At 39.5% G+C, this 17,144-nt stretch overlaps 1 protein-coding gene across 1 annotated transcript in view; it reads left to right on the forward strand.

Annotated features, from left to right (window-relative positions):
* The first annotated feature begins 1,075 nt into the window (after window positions 1–1,075).
* The window catches only part of MOXD1 (monooxygenase DBH like 1), a 44,226-nt gene continuing 28,157 nt past the window's right edge, over window positions 1,076–17,144 (forward strand). Inside the window, exons 1-4 of the mRNA XM_026048212.1 lie at window positions 1,076–1,357; window positions 12,651–12,797; window positions 14,150–14,317; window positions 14,442–14,525. Of these exons, the coding sequence (XP_025903997.1) occupies window positions 1,076–1,357; window positions 12,651–12,797; window positions 14,150–14,317; window positions 14,442–14,525 (681 nt within the window). The remainder of the gene's footprint in view (window positions 1,358–12,650; window positions 12,798–14,149; window positions 14,318–14,441; window positions 14,526–17,144) is intronic.

Consider the following 17,144-nt stretch of genomic DNA (forward strand, 5'->3'; position numbering starts at 1 on the left):
GAGGCATTACTAATTTCCCATTGCTATTTTCCTTTATGTCCTAGTTTGCTTGGTTTTCACAGAAGTAATGTTTCATTTGTTTTGGCTGCCAGGTGCTGTCTCATGTAAGCATGTGCAAAGCACAGTTCCAGCAGAGTAACTTAATTTAAAAGCTAATTCCACATCACTTGGAGATTCCAAGGGCTGATACGATTTCTCGTCAACTGCCATTTCCCCAGTTTTGATGCCATGCTGTTTTTTTCTTTCCATTCCTCTTTGCAGAGAGCAGRGGGCACATTACTCCAAAGATTCCTTCTGGTGTGTCCTGACTGGGACACAAACGGGAGCTGGATGCAGTTGCTGCTACTCGTGTACCCCAGAGCACACGGCCTATGGTGCCGCTGGCGCTGGGGGCCTGTCCCGGGGCACAGATGCAGTGTTCAGCTGCACTCTTCGTGCTGCCTCGGGGCCAGTCTCTCCAGGGATCCCCAGCTACGATTCACGGGGTAAGAATAACCCGTAAGAATAACCCTCTGTTCCGACATGAGATCTGCACACCCCACCGCCTTCGGAGGCAGGATGCGTCACACTAAGYGAGGCTTAAAGCCAGAAGGGGGTCCCCACACCCCATGGGGACTGCAACGGGGCCCTGCTCACCCCGTGGGCAGCAGCACCGGGCAGGTGCTGGCAGCGGCACTCACTGCCCCAAGGACGGCTGGGCTGGGGGTGGTGTTGCCCCTTGGGATGGCTGGGCCGGGGGGAGGGGGCCGCTGAGGGACGATGCTGCCCCGTGGGGCGGCCGGGCCGGGGGGCTGCTGGGGGGGCGGTGCTGCCCCGTGGGGCGGCCGGCCCGGGGGGCTCCCGCAGGGCCGGGGCGCTCCGCAGAGGCGCTGCCGCGGGGCGCGCTCCCCGACGGCGCGGCCGGCAAGGGCCGCCCGCAGCGGGGGCGGGCTGGCCGGGGCAGCCTGCCCCTCTCCCCGGCGCTCGCACGAGCGCACACTCAAGCGCACACTCACGCACACACTCACACGCACTCACTCACTCACTCCCGTCCGCGCTCGCTGCTCCCGCCCCCGCTCCGCCAGTGCGCGGGAGGATGCGGCGGCTGCGGCCCGGGGCGCTGCTGCTGCTGCCGCCGCTGCTGCTGGCGCTGGGCGCCGCCGCGGAGCCGCCGCCGGCGCGGAGCTACCCGCACGGCGCGGTGCTGGACGGCGCGGGCGCCTACGTGCTGCGCTGGGGCCGGCGCGGCAGCGCGCTCGCGCTGCGCCTCGAGGTGCGCACCCGCGGCTACGTGGGCTTCGGGCTGTCGGGCGGCGGCGGCATGGCCTCGGCCGACATCGCCGTGGGCGGCGTGCGGAGGGGACAGCCCTACCTGCAGGTGAGAGCCGGCGGGACCGCCTCGCGTGGGCGCCGCGTCCCCCCGCGCCGGGCAGCGCTGTGCGCGCCGCTTCTGCCCTCGCCTCCTGCCTTCCTGCTCCTCTCCCTGCCAACCTGCCCTCCAAACGGCCGCGCTGGGCTCGTCCCAGGTGTCAGGTTTCCTTCCTCTTCGTCCAGAAGGTGCAACTGCCTCTTTCTCTCGCCTTGGGCACTCTTCCCTGCTGGCCCCCTGAGCCTGGGAGCGCAGAGGAAGGTGGAGAGCTGGTGAGGCCGCTCCAGCGAGGTGCAGCTCTTTTCCCTCCTTCCCTCCCTCCTAGTGCTGTACATTATTCATGCAATTAATGATTAACTGAGGTGCTGGACTGTCCTGAGCTGCTGGACTGTCCTCTTTCTAACCCCACTGGAGTGAGGGCTCCTTGCCGCCAGCATCCCGTGGCTCCGGCCGCTTGCATTCTCCTTGCCTCACCTGGAAGCGCTTTGAGCCTGTCCTTAAAGAGGACTTCAGCAGTAAGTGCTGGGCCGGCCAGGTGGAAATTGCGAGGGGAAGGGGCACGGAATATCCTGCTCCATGGAGCTAGGAGGACAGGAGCCTGGGGAAGCCCCGGCGGGCGAGGGGCAGCGTGTCCAGCTGGTCACCGGCAGGGCAGGCAGGCTCAGCGCGCCCGGCGGGCAGCGTGTTGACCTTACAGTTCCAGAGCTGAGTCGTTTGAGTACAGTCCAGTTATCTTTTTCTTCATTAGGCTACCACTGGCTGATCTTTGAAGCTACTCCTAAAGTTTTGAGAGTTTTTTTTTTTTTTTAATAGCATCTTGTTAACTTCTTACTAACTTCTAAACTTCTAATTTCCTACTAACTTACTAATCTTTTCAGCACAAGAAAACAAAATACTTAATATTTTTCCTAGTATGTATTTATTGTAATCGTAAAGAATTAAACTTTCTTTTAGAAAAGGGGAGCTTTTGATATAAATATTTCTTTTTTTTTTTCCTATTAGTTTACTACATAAAGTGCAGGCAAATATTTGCCTTATTTAAGTTCGAACCAATGATTTTCCAAATGTTTGTTTGTCTTCTCCGTATTTCAAAATGAAGATCATTTTTCAGAAAACCTCAGTCTAAATAAAACACTAATAATAAAACCCTCTATTCTAGCCCTCTAGCACTGGAGCTGTTTGGGTCACAGAACATAAGGCCTGGTGGAAATGTATGTTTAAGAAGATTCACCTCCTAAGCTGTAGAAGAAACCCAAGCTTTGTCTTTGGCTAATACATAGATTCTGTTCCTTTCATAAAGTCATCCAAACCTATTTTAAAGACATCCAAAGATGGAAAGTCCATCTTTTCTCATGGTAGTCTGTGAACATGGAGAGTCTTTGCTATTTCTTCTTTCCAATATTAGTTTGTGTAGGCTTTAACTATCTTTACTAAATTAAAAAGCCTACTCCTCACCACCACTTCATAGTTATTTATGTGCTGTAATCAAGATACTTTTCAGTTTTAATATTGCATAAAATACTTAGATCAAGCTGTTTAAAGATCCCAMTACAAGGCATTTTCCCTAGAACCCAAATAATTTCTGTGGCTCTTGACATCTCTTACAGGTTTTCAAGATTCTTTAAAATGGACTCATCCATACCAAGAATCCCATTCTTCCTCAGATTTTTTTTTCATTGTCAGCACACAATAAATTACAACTGAGATAAAAAAGGAGATGGATCATAGCAAGTGCCTCCTGTTACAGAGTACTAGTCTTTTTTTTTTTTCCTGAAATTGTTATTTAACATAAGAATATCTGCTCTGCCAAGTGTTATTCTGCTGTGCTCTCAGAGCAGGTAAAGCCCTGCTGAAATACTGCTGTTTGCAGCACTTGCTGCAACCTTTTTTTTTTTTTCTCCATATCCATTTCTCCATCCCCATTTCTTCAGTTTTAGACAGCAAGGTTTCTTTCTAAACTTGAGTGTGGTCTTTTTTTAAAAAAAGTTACTCTGTTGAGAGCTACTGTTAACAGAGCAACTTTTTCAAACATCCTCACTGCATTTTAAAGGGAAACAGAAGGAAAGACCRAAAACTGAAAGACTGAAAGAAGATTGGAAGCCTTTGGAGAAGCAAAATTTGTCCAAAGACTTTTTCTAGGCAGTCAATACAGGTTGATAGAAAAAGAATAACTCATTCTAAAATACTATTTCAGTTATATCTTATTCTCCCATTGATTTGAGCCACAAACACAGTTAATATTTTAAATCACTATTAAGGGTATAATATTCTTAATAAGACTTTTTCATGGATAGTGCCCTTCAGCTTAGGTATGCTTTATAAAATATGTACACCTTATAAGGAAAGCACTTACTTTTCTTTTTGGTTTTAGAAATATGTTTTTATTCCATGATCATCAGTAGGAAAATGTTAATCATGGTCAAAACTCTTAAAAAGTGCTTTTTATTTTTGGTTTCTCTGAAAGTTTGGAGATGCTTGTTAGTAGCCTGGTTTTCAGAAGTTTGAAAAACACCTCTATTGCCTTTCAAGTGGGCATTAAAGTTGCTAGTCTCTTGGGAGAATTTAGCCTCTTTTCCTTCTGCCTTAAATCCACTGTCCTCCTTTAAATAGAAGTAGAAAGTGTTCTTCACAAGGAAGAGTCTATCATCTTCTGGGAGCAGACATGTAAATATACTTAGACTACCATCAATCAAGGTAAAAGCAGATACTCCTTAACCTGTGAAAGTGCTTTGAGGTAGAGGAAAGCTTTCAAAGACAGAAAGCGTTTCCTCCTGCATTTGTTCTTCACCCTGTCACAGCAAGAAGATACTGTTCCCACCAATGCTTCCTTGAAAAAAAAAGTGATGACTCTTAAGACCTGGATACTTGACAGTAGTAGATTGTACTTTCTTGCTCTTTAGGTGTTTCCTSACCTTTGGTATAACAAGATATTCTGCCTGTTTTGCTTTGCTTCTCTGTTTTGAAGCTATACTGAAGCTAAAAGGATGTCCAGCATAAGGAACAAAGGCTAAAATGATTTTGAAGACTGAATTTTAATTCCCTCTAAGTGTCTCAAGCCATGTGAGAGAAGAAAGAGCCTTCATGGAGTACAAGAATAGCTTTATGAGAGGCCTTTGAATGATCAGACAATGATACATTTATTATCTCAGTGTTTCAGGAGTTCAGTGTTCGGAAGGAAAACCTAGACATTTTGGGGAGGATATTGAGTACATGATAGCATAGACGCATAGTGTCCTATATTGCTCTGAGGGAGCCGCCTCACCCATGGAGATGGAGAAAATGAGAGATCAGCGAGCAAATTATTCTGGCATGTCATTGAGAGCCATGTGGTGACACAGATGCTGATTATGTGGGGTTTGGGTAAGGATGTTTGAGAGAAAGAAGAACAGTCTAGTGGAGTCTGGCACTGGAAAGCTGGAGAGCTGCTTTGTGCCCTAAAAAGAGAGCAAAATTTTGTTTGCAGAACAGTCTATACTTAGAAAAATGTTATCCCGACGTATTGCCATGGTCCCTTACAGCATGTACTACTCTCCATAACAGTTCTTGGGGCAGCTTTTGCATCTGGTTTTCTGCTTTTTCTACACATCCCTCTTTTGTGCGTATGAATTGACACAGCGTGCATTTTCATGCTAGAGCCATGCTTTCTCCTTGGTCTCCACCCCTGTCTGGAATTGTGCATCCCCACCCACAGCACGTAGCTGCTGAGAGCCCAGTTTTGGGGAGAGTAATCCTCCTTGATGAATGCCTATTTTGTGCAAGTTACACAAGAGGGTTGCATTGTTCAAATCTTCTGTTGAACTTGCACAGAAATAGTCCTTACTCAGGGTGAATAGGGACTGTGTATCGCTGAAAAGTACTTTATTATTCATTACAGCCTTGCTTGTTAACTGTCACCCAAACTGAAGAATATCTGTTATCAAACGTTAGCTTAATTGCTCACAGGGAAGCACTTGGAGTAGATTTTAAAGGCCAGAAAAGAGTGAGCATTCTTTGTACTTAACGATATGCTGCTTTTAAGTGCACTCATGCCAACAGCAACAAAAGAAGTGTTTGGAAAACAACTCGAAAGGCACCAAAAGGGACACGCAAAGTGCACGCCACACTGACATATCTCAGCTGGAGCTTTGTCAGAGGTATTTCATGCCTTTGGGCTTTGTGGCAAAATCTCCACGTGACAAATGAGTCCCTCTTGGCCTCAGTGCGAGGCATAAAGAGACATTATCCTGTGYATCTCTGTTGACTGGCTTCTTCATATTTCTCTTTCACAGGTAGAATATCTAGGACAAGGTAGCAACAACTGATGAACAAAAGATGAGAATATTTCTGTAGGTCTTCTGTGTGGCTTGGGGGTAGGGAGTTTGGTAAGGGTTTTGTTTTGTTTTTGGTGAGGTTTTTGTATTTCTATTATTTTTCTTGTGCTTAAGATTTTAGAAACACCAAGAAAGCTCGTTTTTTTTTCCTTACAGGTCTACAAAAATCAGTACTTTTCAACRTTCAGCATTTCACACCTGGAAGAGGTTCCATCACTCTGAGTGATGCAAAAGTTCTAAATAASAGGGGGATAATTTCACATAAATAGGGAGCTTATAAATAGCAGGAGGTTGAGAAGAGATTTTCTTAGGCACATGGAGGAATTTGGGGCACCAGCATCTTTGATAATTTTGCTCCAGAATCCCTTAAGTGTTTTGAAAACTGTTCATCATAATTGAAATAATTAAAGTAATTAAAACAAGAAAATGGGAACAGTTTAAATGTGGCTCCTGTACAAGGAATGTTCCTTGTGATAAAGTACAGTTGTGAGATTGGATCATAAAGTATCTCCTAGTTCCAGGTTTTCTTTCCCTTAAAACACATTGCTGCATGTTTTGTCTAGTCTGCTTTTGTTAGAATAGCCTTTAATCTAGCTTTATAGCTTCTGATATAGCTAAAGGATTACTTTTTACATGAACACGCATTCTTGAGGCAAAGACTTTAAGAGATTTCGGGGACTATGTCATCTATCCCCAAAAGTGATGTCATTTTTCAACTTCTAACCTTCATGCTTCTTAGGTCTTTGTGTGATAACCTAGAGAACTCTCTACAGTTTGGTGTTTTTCATTTGTATGTGTCATAACTGACTTGTAAATCTCCCTGGAATTTCATAGACACCATGGGGGTTTTCTGGGCAAAAAAGAAGCAGCCCCTGGCTGCATTTAAATAGATATAAGAAACACACTGAAATGCATGCAAATGACTAACAGTTTGAAGGAGGAAAAAGTTGTCTCTAAGTAAATTACCATGCCTCACATGTAAGGAGTAGACAGCCTTTGTTTGCAATGAAAATATATATGCATGTACACGCACATTATCTATTTATGTAAATAGAGAAGAGGAAAATATGTGCCTTTGTGGATTTGTATATGTATGCATTTAAAATGGAGACACCCCCACAGGTATTTGGTACAAACAATTTTTTTTGTCCTTATTAAAGTTACCTAAGTAAGCAAGCCACATTTACTCTAATGTAATTGAGTCAGTTTAATTGTACCAGAAGGAGATACAATTTCTTGGAACTATTCACATGAGTGAAGTCCGAGTTTCTTAACAAGAAGTGAATCATTTCTTACCAATTTGGTGTTTAAGTAAGAAAAATATCCATAAATTAATTATGAAAAAAATGCTCATAAGCAGCAGCTGAACTTACTATTGTGCAACTACTTTAGGAACTTTTTTCAGTTGCTTAATTGCTGACACAATATCCTTTTCTTTGGAATTGTTTTTTTCCTTTGGGGCCAATCCAAAGTTTGGAAGTTTGGGTCAGTCAACTGGAATGATCTCAAGGTGTTTTTGTGTGATGCGGTGAGGCTTTCAGACTTCTGCTTTGTGTTAGTTTTTTTTTTTCCTGTGTCCTCTGCTTTTTAATAAAATGAGAGTATGGTGAGATCTTTGCCTTCAATTCAAGCTGAAATTTATTTGAGGTTGAAAATAGTTGGGTTTGCTTATTTGTAAACTCATGTTCTGTTTGCTTCTTGCCAAATAAAATGTGAAAACATCTTTTTTTTTTTTTGTGGTATTATCCAGTGTGTGCTGGAACCATGAGCAGGAGGATTCCATTTAAATTAAAATGAAACAATAAAAAGGAGATTTTTTATTTGAAACCCAGAAAGGCATAGCTTGGTGGAATTTTTCAAACAAAAGTTTTAATCTGTTCTTTTACATACTGTAGCAATTCATCTATCCTGTTTATAAAAAGATAGATCCTGCTTTGCACCAAGATTCCCCTTGGATATAGCCTTCCCATTTCCTTGCCAGGCTTGGAGCTAGCCCTGTTTTCTGCCACAAGTTTGGGTAGTTTGAGGTTGTTCAAAGTTGGCCATGGCCCATTAGGCCTGGACTGATTGCAAAATAGCTTATTTTTCCCTCCCATTTCCCATTGCCGGCTCATCCCTCGGCCTTCTCATGAAGCTTGAGTCAGTGCTGGACCCAGGGCAACATCCARGTTAGAGCTGGGCCGAGTTTGTGAATCCTGGAGTCAGATCTTTGCTCACAAGTTGAGCCTGCTGGAAAATTGCTGGATGGGGCCTCAGTCTGAGAGTTAGTTTGTGCTCCTGGAGGTTGAACGGTGCTGCATATAATTTAGCATAGGAAACGGATATCATAAACAAAGCGATCCTGTATGTTGTRAGGTCCGGGGAGGGCTCTCCATAGACACCTGTTCAGGTAGGTGATGATAGCTGGGAGCATTTTTTTCAGTCAAGGTTCCTTGTGCAGCTGTGCTTATGTTCTTGAAGGATAAAACAGCCTATTTGAATCTTTCTTGTTCTAACCATAAGAAATTCTTTTCCCTGATGGTTTATGCAATCAGAAACCATATATGGTGCAAAACATTTTTTAAGAGAGAAAGAGGGGTTAATAGAATTTGAAAAACAAAGAAACATCATCAGCTTCRTTTGTGGTAAAGAACATAAAATAGCTTGTATAATCAGAAAGATAGTTCATTTTCCATAYGTTGTTTCAACTTCTAGATGGCATAAGGAACAAGATATCTAATTAATTCACTAATGGCACAGTTTAACCTGGAACTTCAAATACCAGCTTATGCAACATAATCAAAGAGCAGGCAGAAACCTTAAATGTACAATGTTTCAAATATAAACAGTTTACATAGACAAATGCACAAATAAAAATAATTTTTTTGTTTTTATGTAGCATGCCAAATTACACTTATAAAACTTTGTAAATTTTAAATGTCTATTATTTAAATAACCAAAATAAGGTGTTAGTACTAGAAAAATATAGAGTTCATTTCACCCTTATCTTCTGTTTCTGCAACTGCTTACACTTCTTTAAAGCTAATGTAAAAGTTCAGCAGCTCTGTTTTGAGTTTAGGTATAATACATACTTTCGTATGTACAAGAAGCTGAGGAATCTAGTTTCAAGGGCTGAATTAGTAAATTAATCCATATTTTTCTGGTTTGTGCTGCCTGTTTCAGAAATTCAATGTAAGAGTTTTATGATTATCACAGATCTGTTCTGGAGCTCTGTGAAATTCCAAGCAACTTGGATCAGTATAATCTTTCTTAAAAAAGACACAGGTTTTCAGATCAGCTATAAGCAGTAGCAAAACTAAATCTCTCTGAAAGCAGCCAGGGCATTGGAGTCTTTTCCTATTCAGTAAGAAGAAACTGTTATAACAGGAGGCCCATTTAAGCCTATCTACCATAGATATTGAAGCACTTTGATTCTGTTGATGCAAATGTTTGCCCTCGATTCTCCATAGAAGTGAATCCATAAAATGTGTAGATGTGTTATGGGAATAGATTCCAGTCAGAATTTGAAGGGTATTTAGCTACCCTAACTTCCACTGAAGTCCATGTACTAATGTTTCCTGTCTGACTTCTGGTGTATTCATCCTCTTTGCGCTTCTATGTTCTTCTGTGTTACTCTTCTAAGGCAGGGTGGTACCCAGTTTTCTCTTTGATTAGACACAGACGTAAGTGGAGTGTTGGCAGCCCAAACATGGCATTTTGATTGGATTTGTACTGTAAAAGACTTCTTCTTTATTTTCTTCTTATTTTTTGACTGTGAAAGAAAGCATCCCTAGATCTGTTTTTGGTGTGTGTGACATCACCTTCCCAAATGGCCAGGACCTTAACTAGGTATGTTTTAAGAATAGAAGTCAAAGGGTATGTGTCCTCCATGCTAATGCCTGAGGAGATTTGTTTAATGAATAACAGGCTTTACACAGGCCTCAAAGGCTYTTAAGCTGTGATGGCTAAGTTGAGCAAAGCCTCTGTAGATCAATTTAAAATCCACTGTGTGAAATGGAGAGAGGCYTGTATGTTTCCTTGACATTGCGTCCTTACTGTGTTTTCAAAGTGCTAAACAAACCTTTTTTATGTCAGAAGTTGAGCAATGAAATTCTGAGCAGATCAGAATTTTTCTTGTCAGTTGACTTGATTTTTGTGATGAGCATCTTTTCAGCAGAAGTAATACATATAGTGATAGAGATGGTTATTGACTGTCTGTCACTAACATGCTCACTGTCTGAGTCTCCCAATGGCATCCCCTTGCTCTCTGCAGAGTTGGGATTTGGGCAATGTTCTCCACACACTCAAGGGAAGTGACAAGGTGGAACATGCCAGGTGGCAAATGTAGACAGACACTATATCTTCTTTCTTCGCAGAAATTTTCACATGGGACAGATTAGCATTAATTGGTCAAATTAACATCTATGCACAACTTATGTTGAGGTGAGTCATCAGAAACTGCTCAAAGCTGGTGAYGTGGCTAGGCGAGCACCCCATGCTCTCCCTGGCTGAGCTTTGCTCTCCTGTGGCTTTAGATGCTAAGATGGGCCACAGTGGTCGCACCTTCGAAGCAGCGTTTGCTTGTCAAGACAAAATGAATTCTTTGTAGTAGATCAGATCTATGACCTTTCTTTGACTGTCATCTATGCGAATGAAGTAATTACGTTGACACTGTTATCAAGGCACATCTGAGCTAATACCTTAATTATACAATTTCTTGAATTATTTTTGTGTTCTCCCTGCAGGCTCCTAGAAGTCAGAGATCTAGCACAAGCAATTTTTTTTTGGTAGAGTTATGTCCCTTGGAGTTGTTAAGAAATGGTGCAGTTCTGCCACAAAATTATTTGCAGTTGTAGACCAAGTGCATAAAAAATACTACCTTTGCGTTGCCTTTCTGAAGTTTGCTTCATAGCCTTTTGAAGCAAAAATTTTCAATCTATTTCAGTGTGGAATTACTCTGTAAAAGCCTTTCTTAAATTTCTGTTCCTGAATAATTCAATTCAACGTGTGTATACTTACTCCAATATAAAGGTTGCCTTCTTCCAATTTAACGTAATATTTCTGCAAAGCTATTGCATTTAGATATGTCGAGTGTTCACAAGGTTACATTTCTAGTCCAGGCAAGCCCTTACTATTATTTAGATGAAAGCAGAGATTCTGAAAAGCTGTATTTTCAAAGCATGTAGTGTGCTGCATGTAGATATACACAGACTTTTCCCAAGCTCTGATGTAGGAGTAAAGGGGATTTCCATCAATGTGATCTCATAAAATATCCTTCTTAAAGAACCAGCCAAGAATAGGTCCATTATTTCCATATGGAAAAGCAAATCTCAAATTCTTTCTCTAAACAAACATAGTCCATCAGTTTTCTTTCTGTCAGCAGACCTGCTTTTTCTCTTTGTTGCTAATTATGTTTCCACATCTGTATTCTGTCATATATGTACTTTCACATCCATAGTCATGAAAAGTGATACAGGAAAAGAATAAATCTTTTAGTACTTTCAAAAAATTTGAAATTTAGGTTTGTTCTAAGAGAAAGAAAATCCAAAATCTGCCTGAAGTTATTTTCATTCTGTTAAAAATAACCATCTTTTTACTCTTTTCTTCCTGGAAAGTAAAACTTGACTGAAACAAGCTTTTATAAAAATGTTCATATAAGGTAATATACCTTAATATTTAGGCRTACTGTTATTCCTACATGTATAAAGACTGTTCAACTTGTGCATGCCAACTGGTGTGCACATGGTCTCTTGTACACACACAAAAATGTCAGGGGTAAGATTAAGTCTAAGCATAGGATTAAGGCTCCTAAATGATCCTTTAATGTGTTAGAAAGGTATCAGCTAATTCAGCAGCATCAAAATATGAAAGATTTTACAAATTTACAGCCTTATGTCCACTTCAGTAAAAGGATATGAAAGTTGCAACTCTTTGTAAAAATAAGGTCTAAATATCTTAAAAAGCAAATGCCTCCAAGGAAGAGCAGACATCGCATTATTTTTCTGAGAAAGCTGCGTGATTGATGGTGTCTGCCTGTAAGCTGTGTGGCATTGGAAAGAGCTCTACTAGTTTGGGGGAAAAAGAAGAAAAAAAGAAAAAATCTCTTGACAAAATAGTTTGACACCAGAGAGGAAAGTCATGTATTTGGGGAAAAGGAGATGTTTCTCTAAGCGAGGACCAGATGCTGTTCTCTAGTGTTCAGTGCATAGCACAGCTGCCCCAGCCCACCCTCCCCTGTCTCAAAGTCAGCAGAAAGAGCTGAAAACTTGAAAATGGGTGGCCCAAGCCTTGTGTTTGGGCTCCAGCAGGGAGTGGGGCACAGCCAGGCCACAGCTGCCTGCAGACCTGAGGAATTCAGGAATTCAAGGGTGAAGAGGTTAATGATGGAGCAGCTTCTGCTTTATGCGATACTTCTGCTAAACGGGAGATGGGGTTCATCTTTCTTTAACTCAAAAAAAAAAAAAAAAAAAAAAAAAAAAAAAANAAAAAAAAAAAAAAAGTCCCAAATCATCAAATAAGCACCAAAGCACTTCAGGCATTTTTTGTATGAAGAAGACTTATTTTATACCAGTTAATTGTAACCTTTCTGGTTCCAGTGTTAGTCTTTTGTGGGAAAAGAAAAAGCAGTTGGGAAAGATGTAATGACAGTATTGTTGATGTGAATATTTTAAGTGAAATTCATACTAATTTCCCCAGAAGTCCCTAGCATTCCAGTGCAATAACGTAGGCTAAAAGATTTTTGGGTATGTCCTTTAATTTTAGTTTTGTCCAAGCAGAATATATTTATAGATCAAGGCTTTTTAAAAGTAGTTTATCAAGAAAATTTGCTTACTATACATTTTTAGTTATAAAGTTGTTTAGTATCACCCCAAAGATATTATTTCATACAAAATTGTGATGCTTCAATATTTTACATAAATATCTATTTTAAGTGGTTCATTATTTGTCTTTGTGCTGTATTTTTAAATAATATATTAGATTTTAATAATGATTCCCCCTTTTTTTTTCAACAGGATTATTTTACAGATGAGAACAGAGTACTGAAAAAGGACCCCCAGCAGGATTACCATCTGGAATATGCTATGGAAAATAGTACACATACAATATTGGCTTTTAGCAGAGAATTACACACTTGTGATCCAAATGATAAGAGTATAACGGTAAGATACACGAACAATATGTAGAGAGATCAAGTAGTTAAGACAGCATACCCGAATATGAAGCAGGTTGTTCAAATCTTCCCATGTTAGTAAAAAGTAATGAATTACATAAATTTGACTAGAGAATGAGTTTATCCAGCTTGCAATATATTTTCCAAAACTTCAGTTTTTCAACTTAAATTTACCAAGAAAAGTACTTTTATGTATTTTATTAGGTATGGACTCTTGCATTTTATTTTCAACTTTCWTTATTCTTCTAAATAAGCACATAATATTCTCTAATTTCTAAGGCAGTGTAAAAATACAGGAATGAAACAGGATACCCCATCATGACAACTTCAGAAACACTTTTCAAGTGTTACACTGACTTGTAATTGCTCTCAAAATTTAACTTAAAGAAAGTTTTCAAGAATATGGCATTAAATTGTCTTTTATGGCTTCATTTCCGTATTAAAAAAAAMCATTAAAGAGTATGATAATAAATATTTGCTTTTCATGATGAATTCTTTTGCTGTCCTAGTGGCATCTGTAATCTTTCCTATGAACAATTTTTGACTATGGTGACTTTTGTATTGGACCTAATAGATATGAAACAATTTCTATACTTTGGACATTTTRCTTCTTGTTTTAGAAGCATTGCTATAACAGTTTAACGCTATTTTAATTATCTGTGTTTTCATAATTTGAGGTGATAATAACCACAAGAGGAGCTGAAAGAAGCRGGAGGCAAATCCACAGCTGTATAAACTGTCAGAAGCCCAGGCAGTCAATGGATCTATGATTTTTGCACCTGCTCCAAATTGTCTCAGTATATCTTAAGTTTGCTATTTATTAGAATATTTTGTCTCCTGGGTGGTTATTGCATTCTGAGAAAAGGTTACAAGAATTAATCTTCACTGTTGCTGTAGAGAGATTTTTTAAGATGTAAATCTGTTCTTGTGATTTAATGTCTGTCTTCCCTCCTATATATTTGATACYAATTCACAGGAGATATTCAGGTCTTTACACAGTTAAGACCGGAAATTATTTTGGATAGGTAATTTCCAATTGTTGGCCAAATGAGTGACACCTCTAGAAAAAATCATTTTATGTGCTTAGTTGGATATCTTTGTTTTTATGAATCTTTTACACTATTTGAAGATATGAGTCAAGTTTGCTACATCAATGGAAGGAATCTCTCAGAGAGATTCAACTTCTGTAGATCTAGCTTTCTCATCTAGAGTAAACTATCATTGTTTAGATACAGTAACATCTAAGTCCCATCTATTTCAGAAGTTGAATGAACCACGCTATGAGGAAGACATTCTTCCTATTCCTTCTATACTTTTTTTGTTTTGTTTTGTTTTTTTAAGGAGAGCACAGTGCGGGTAATATGGGCCTATCACCACAAAGACATGGGAGAAGCAGGTCAAAATTACCATGGGGCTAATCGTGGCTCAAAGAGTCTACGTTTACTGAATCCCGAGAAAGCAGACGTTTCATCTACCTCTCTGCAATACTTCGACCTGATAAACAAAGACGTAAGTTACTTGGATTTTTGGGTTAGGTGGAGATTGGGGTGAGGTGGCATCCAGACTTCTTGGTCTAAGCAACAGGCAATGCAACTTTTATAATAGTAATTTCTCTCCCTTTTTATTAAGACAGGTGCTTATACCAGATAAAGATACAACATATTGGTGCCAAATGTTTAAGATTCCTGTACAGCATGAAAAGCATCATGTGACAAAGGTGAGTGGTTCAGACTGTGAAAAATTCCCTTTATGTTTTTACAGTTAGAGGAATGCAGATGATAACAGATTCTCTTCAAATCATTTTTTTGTGCTTTCAAAACTTATTTCCCCACTTGTTGGAGTAGAAACAAGACCTCTTGGATGTTTTCACAAGAATGAGCAAAGAGTTTGTGTATGTATCACAAGGGCCAGTTCTAGTGTGCCCTAACAGAGCATAAGAGTGAAAATTGTTTCTAACCTTAAAAAAAATCAACAAAACACATGCATAATTTTATAAAAACATATTCCATGGAATTTCTACTTGTCTGTAAAATATGTTTGTTTGGATTTCCAGAGATCTCTGGAACTATGTGTTATTTATATTTACTGATTTTAACTGCAATACTTTAAATACATTTTGCTAGTCAGAACACACAGTTACTAAACACAAACACAAACAGAAACAAAACCAAGCTTGTGTTCACCTGAAGCTAAAAAGTTTTTTTTCAGAAATGCATTTATTACTTTTCAGAAAAAGTTCATATTCTTTAGTTTGATGAATAAAAATATTAGAATTTTAGAAATCATATTTGAGGACTGAATTTTATTTATTATTAACCATTAAAATGAGAATGAGAATGTCATTCCTAGATTTCCCGGCTTCAGAAAAGTAAACAAATTTTATACTACTTTTCTAATTCAAAAAATTATTAGGAAGAGAATGTGGTTAGAGAGAAAGAGTAAAGAATTACTCTAGAAATACATCCTTATCTTCTTTCAGACCTACAGCTTAAATTTTCATTTATGTGACTTTTGTAGCTGACATACACAGATTTATTTTGGAATTCTGTCTATGCATCCTTAGCAACCTGTTAAACRTTTCCTAAAGCTTACTGACACACAGGTGATTCGACTTATGAGTACTCCAAAGGACATAAGTCATGCTAACAAGGATTAAATTTGACCAAGGGAAAGGCTGGTGAATTATGTCTCCTGATCAAATTTGTTAGCTAAATAACTGTGTAGATGTCGATTCATAATTCTTCTGTAGTACAACTTTCATACAACCTATGCATCCCATTTTAATAGATAGGGAAAAAAAAAAGGAGTAAATAGAACAGTACAAATTTATTACTGGTATAATTTAGTCTGCATGAATAGTGTACAAGGGAGCTGATTTTGTCTATTTCTGCACTTCTTCATGATAAATGTAGTGGTTTGACTTTAGCTGAATGAGATGTGCCATTAACAACATGGAACTGTGTGCTTAGATGTGCAGGTGTGCCTGCTGATGAATACCTTCAACAATCACAAGTAAATGATAATTTGTTTCATATTGTTCAGCTGTTTTCTATTTTTTTTTTTGCTTCTGGAAAATTGTAATAATTTATTTTTTAAAAAATACCATTTTACTCATGAAAGCACAGTATTTTCATGAAGGAAGATGCCTTCATGAAAGAAAAAATAGAACAAGCAGTTAAGGTAGAGGCCAAGACTCTTAAGCATCTTTAATTAGAAATTCTGGATTCTGAATACAGTTTCAAAATTGAAAATGATTTTTAAGCTTCAACTGATTCACATTATTTTTAAAATGAGTAACTATACATGGTCTCATGCAAAACATATTCAAAACATTTGCGAACATGTTTCATAAATATAAGTTGGTAGTCTAACAGTTGTGTGATGTGATGCGCTTGGTCATAGGATGCGTCTACATCAGTATTTTAGTTTGGAACATTAGTGAGCTTCTGAATTGAATCTTTAAGTGGTTTCTGCTTACACTGGTTTGGTTAGTACCATGGAATAGTTTTGGAGGTCATGAACTGAATCCCTTTGGATGGCAGCAAACTAAGAGTGTGCTCTGGGAGCACATTGGGTATATCCCAGGGGCACATGGCCAGCAGTCAAGGGGCCCAGACAGAGTATGTCCAAATAAAAAAATTCTTTGCAGTAGGTAGTGTGGGTGTGAGGTCCACACGATTTTTCTCTTCTGTGCTTTTGRACTATGTGTTCTTCTGAAACAGAAGAACTGTTGAGTGATTCTTGAGGCAGTGAGGAGTTCCTTTGMAGACATCCCAATATGCCAGCTTTGCCATTCAGGTAGTTAAGGCACAGCCATACATGTAGCTGCTCACATGAGCAAYCTGTTAATTTTAAGAGAATCAAACTGCTTTTTTTGGGTAAAGACTCAGCRTACTGCATTTTTCTGTTAGCACAATATAATGAAGCAACTGGCATAAAAGATAACAAAATCATTGGAAGATAGATTATGTAAGATCTTCTGTCTTTTCCTGCTGTTTACATAGTATTATGATACTTTCCAAGAACTTCAGGTAATGAAAATCAGCATAATTTCATTGACTGTTCTTGAACAAACTGCTACGTTATATGTAAAGTATGCAATAGATATGATTGTAATCTTGCATTCCTATCAGGTGGAATAAGGACATGGATAAATAAATTCTCTTTATACTGCATTTAGCATTGGAGAATAGTGCTTCTGGTACTCAGCCAGGGTTAARATTTCTCTTTTTAATCTTCCTTTGTTTTATATTTCTTGCAACATCTTCCCTAGAGAAGAGACGGTGTATTCCTACATGTCCCTGCAGTGCCTTTGATGACAAGATTTCTGATGCCT

This window comes from Nothoprocta perdicaria, unplaced genomic scaffold (assembly GCF_003342845.1).
Source record: "Nothoprocta perdicaria isolate Ctin4 unplaced genomic scaffold, notPer1 scaffold_52, whole genome shotgun sequence".
Taxonomy (NCBI): Eukaryota; Metazoa; Chordata; class Aves; order Tinamiformes; family Tinamidae; genus Nothoprocta; species Nothoprocta perdicaria.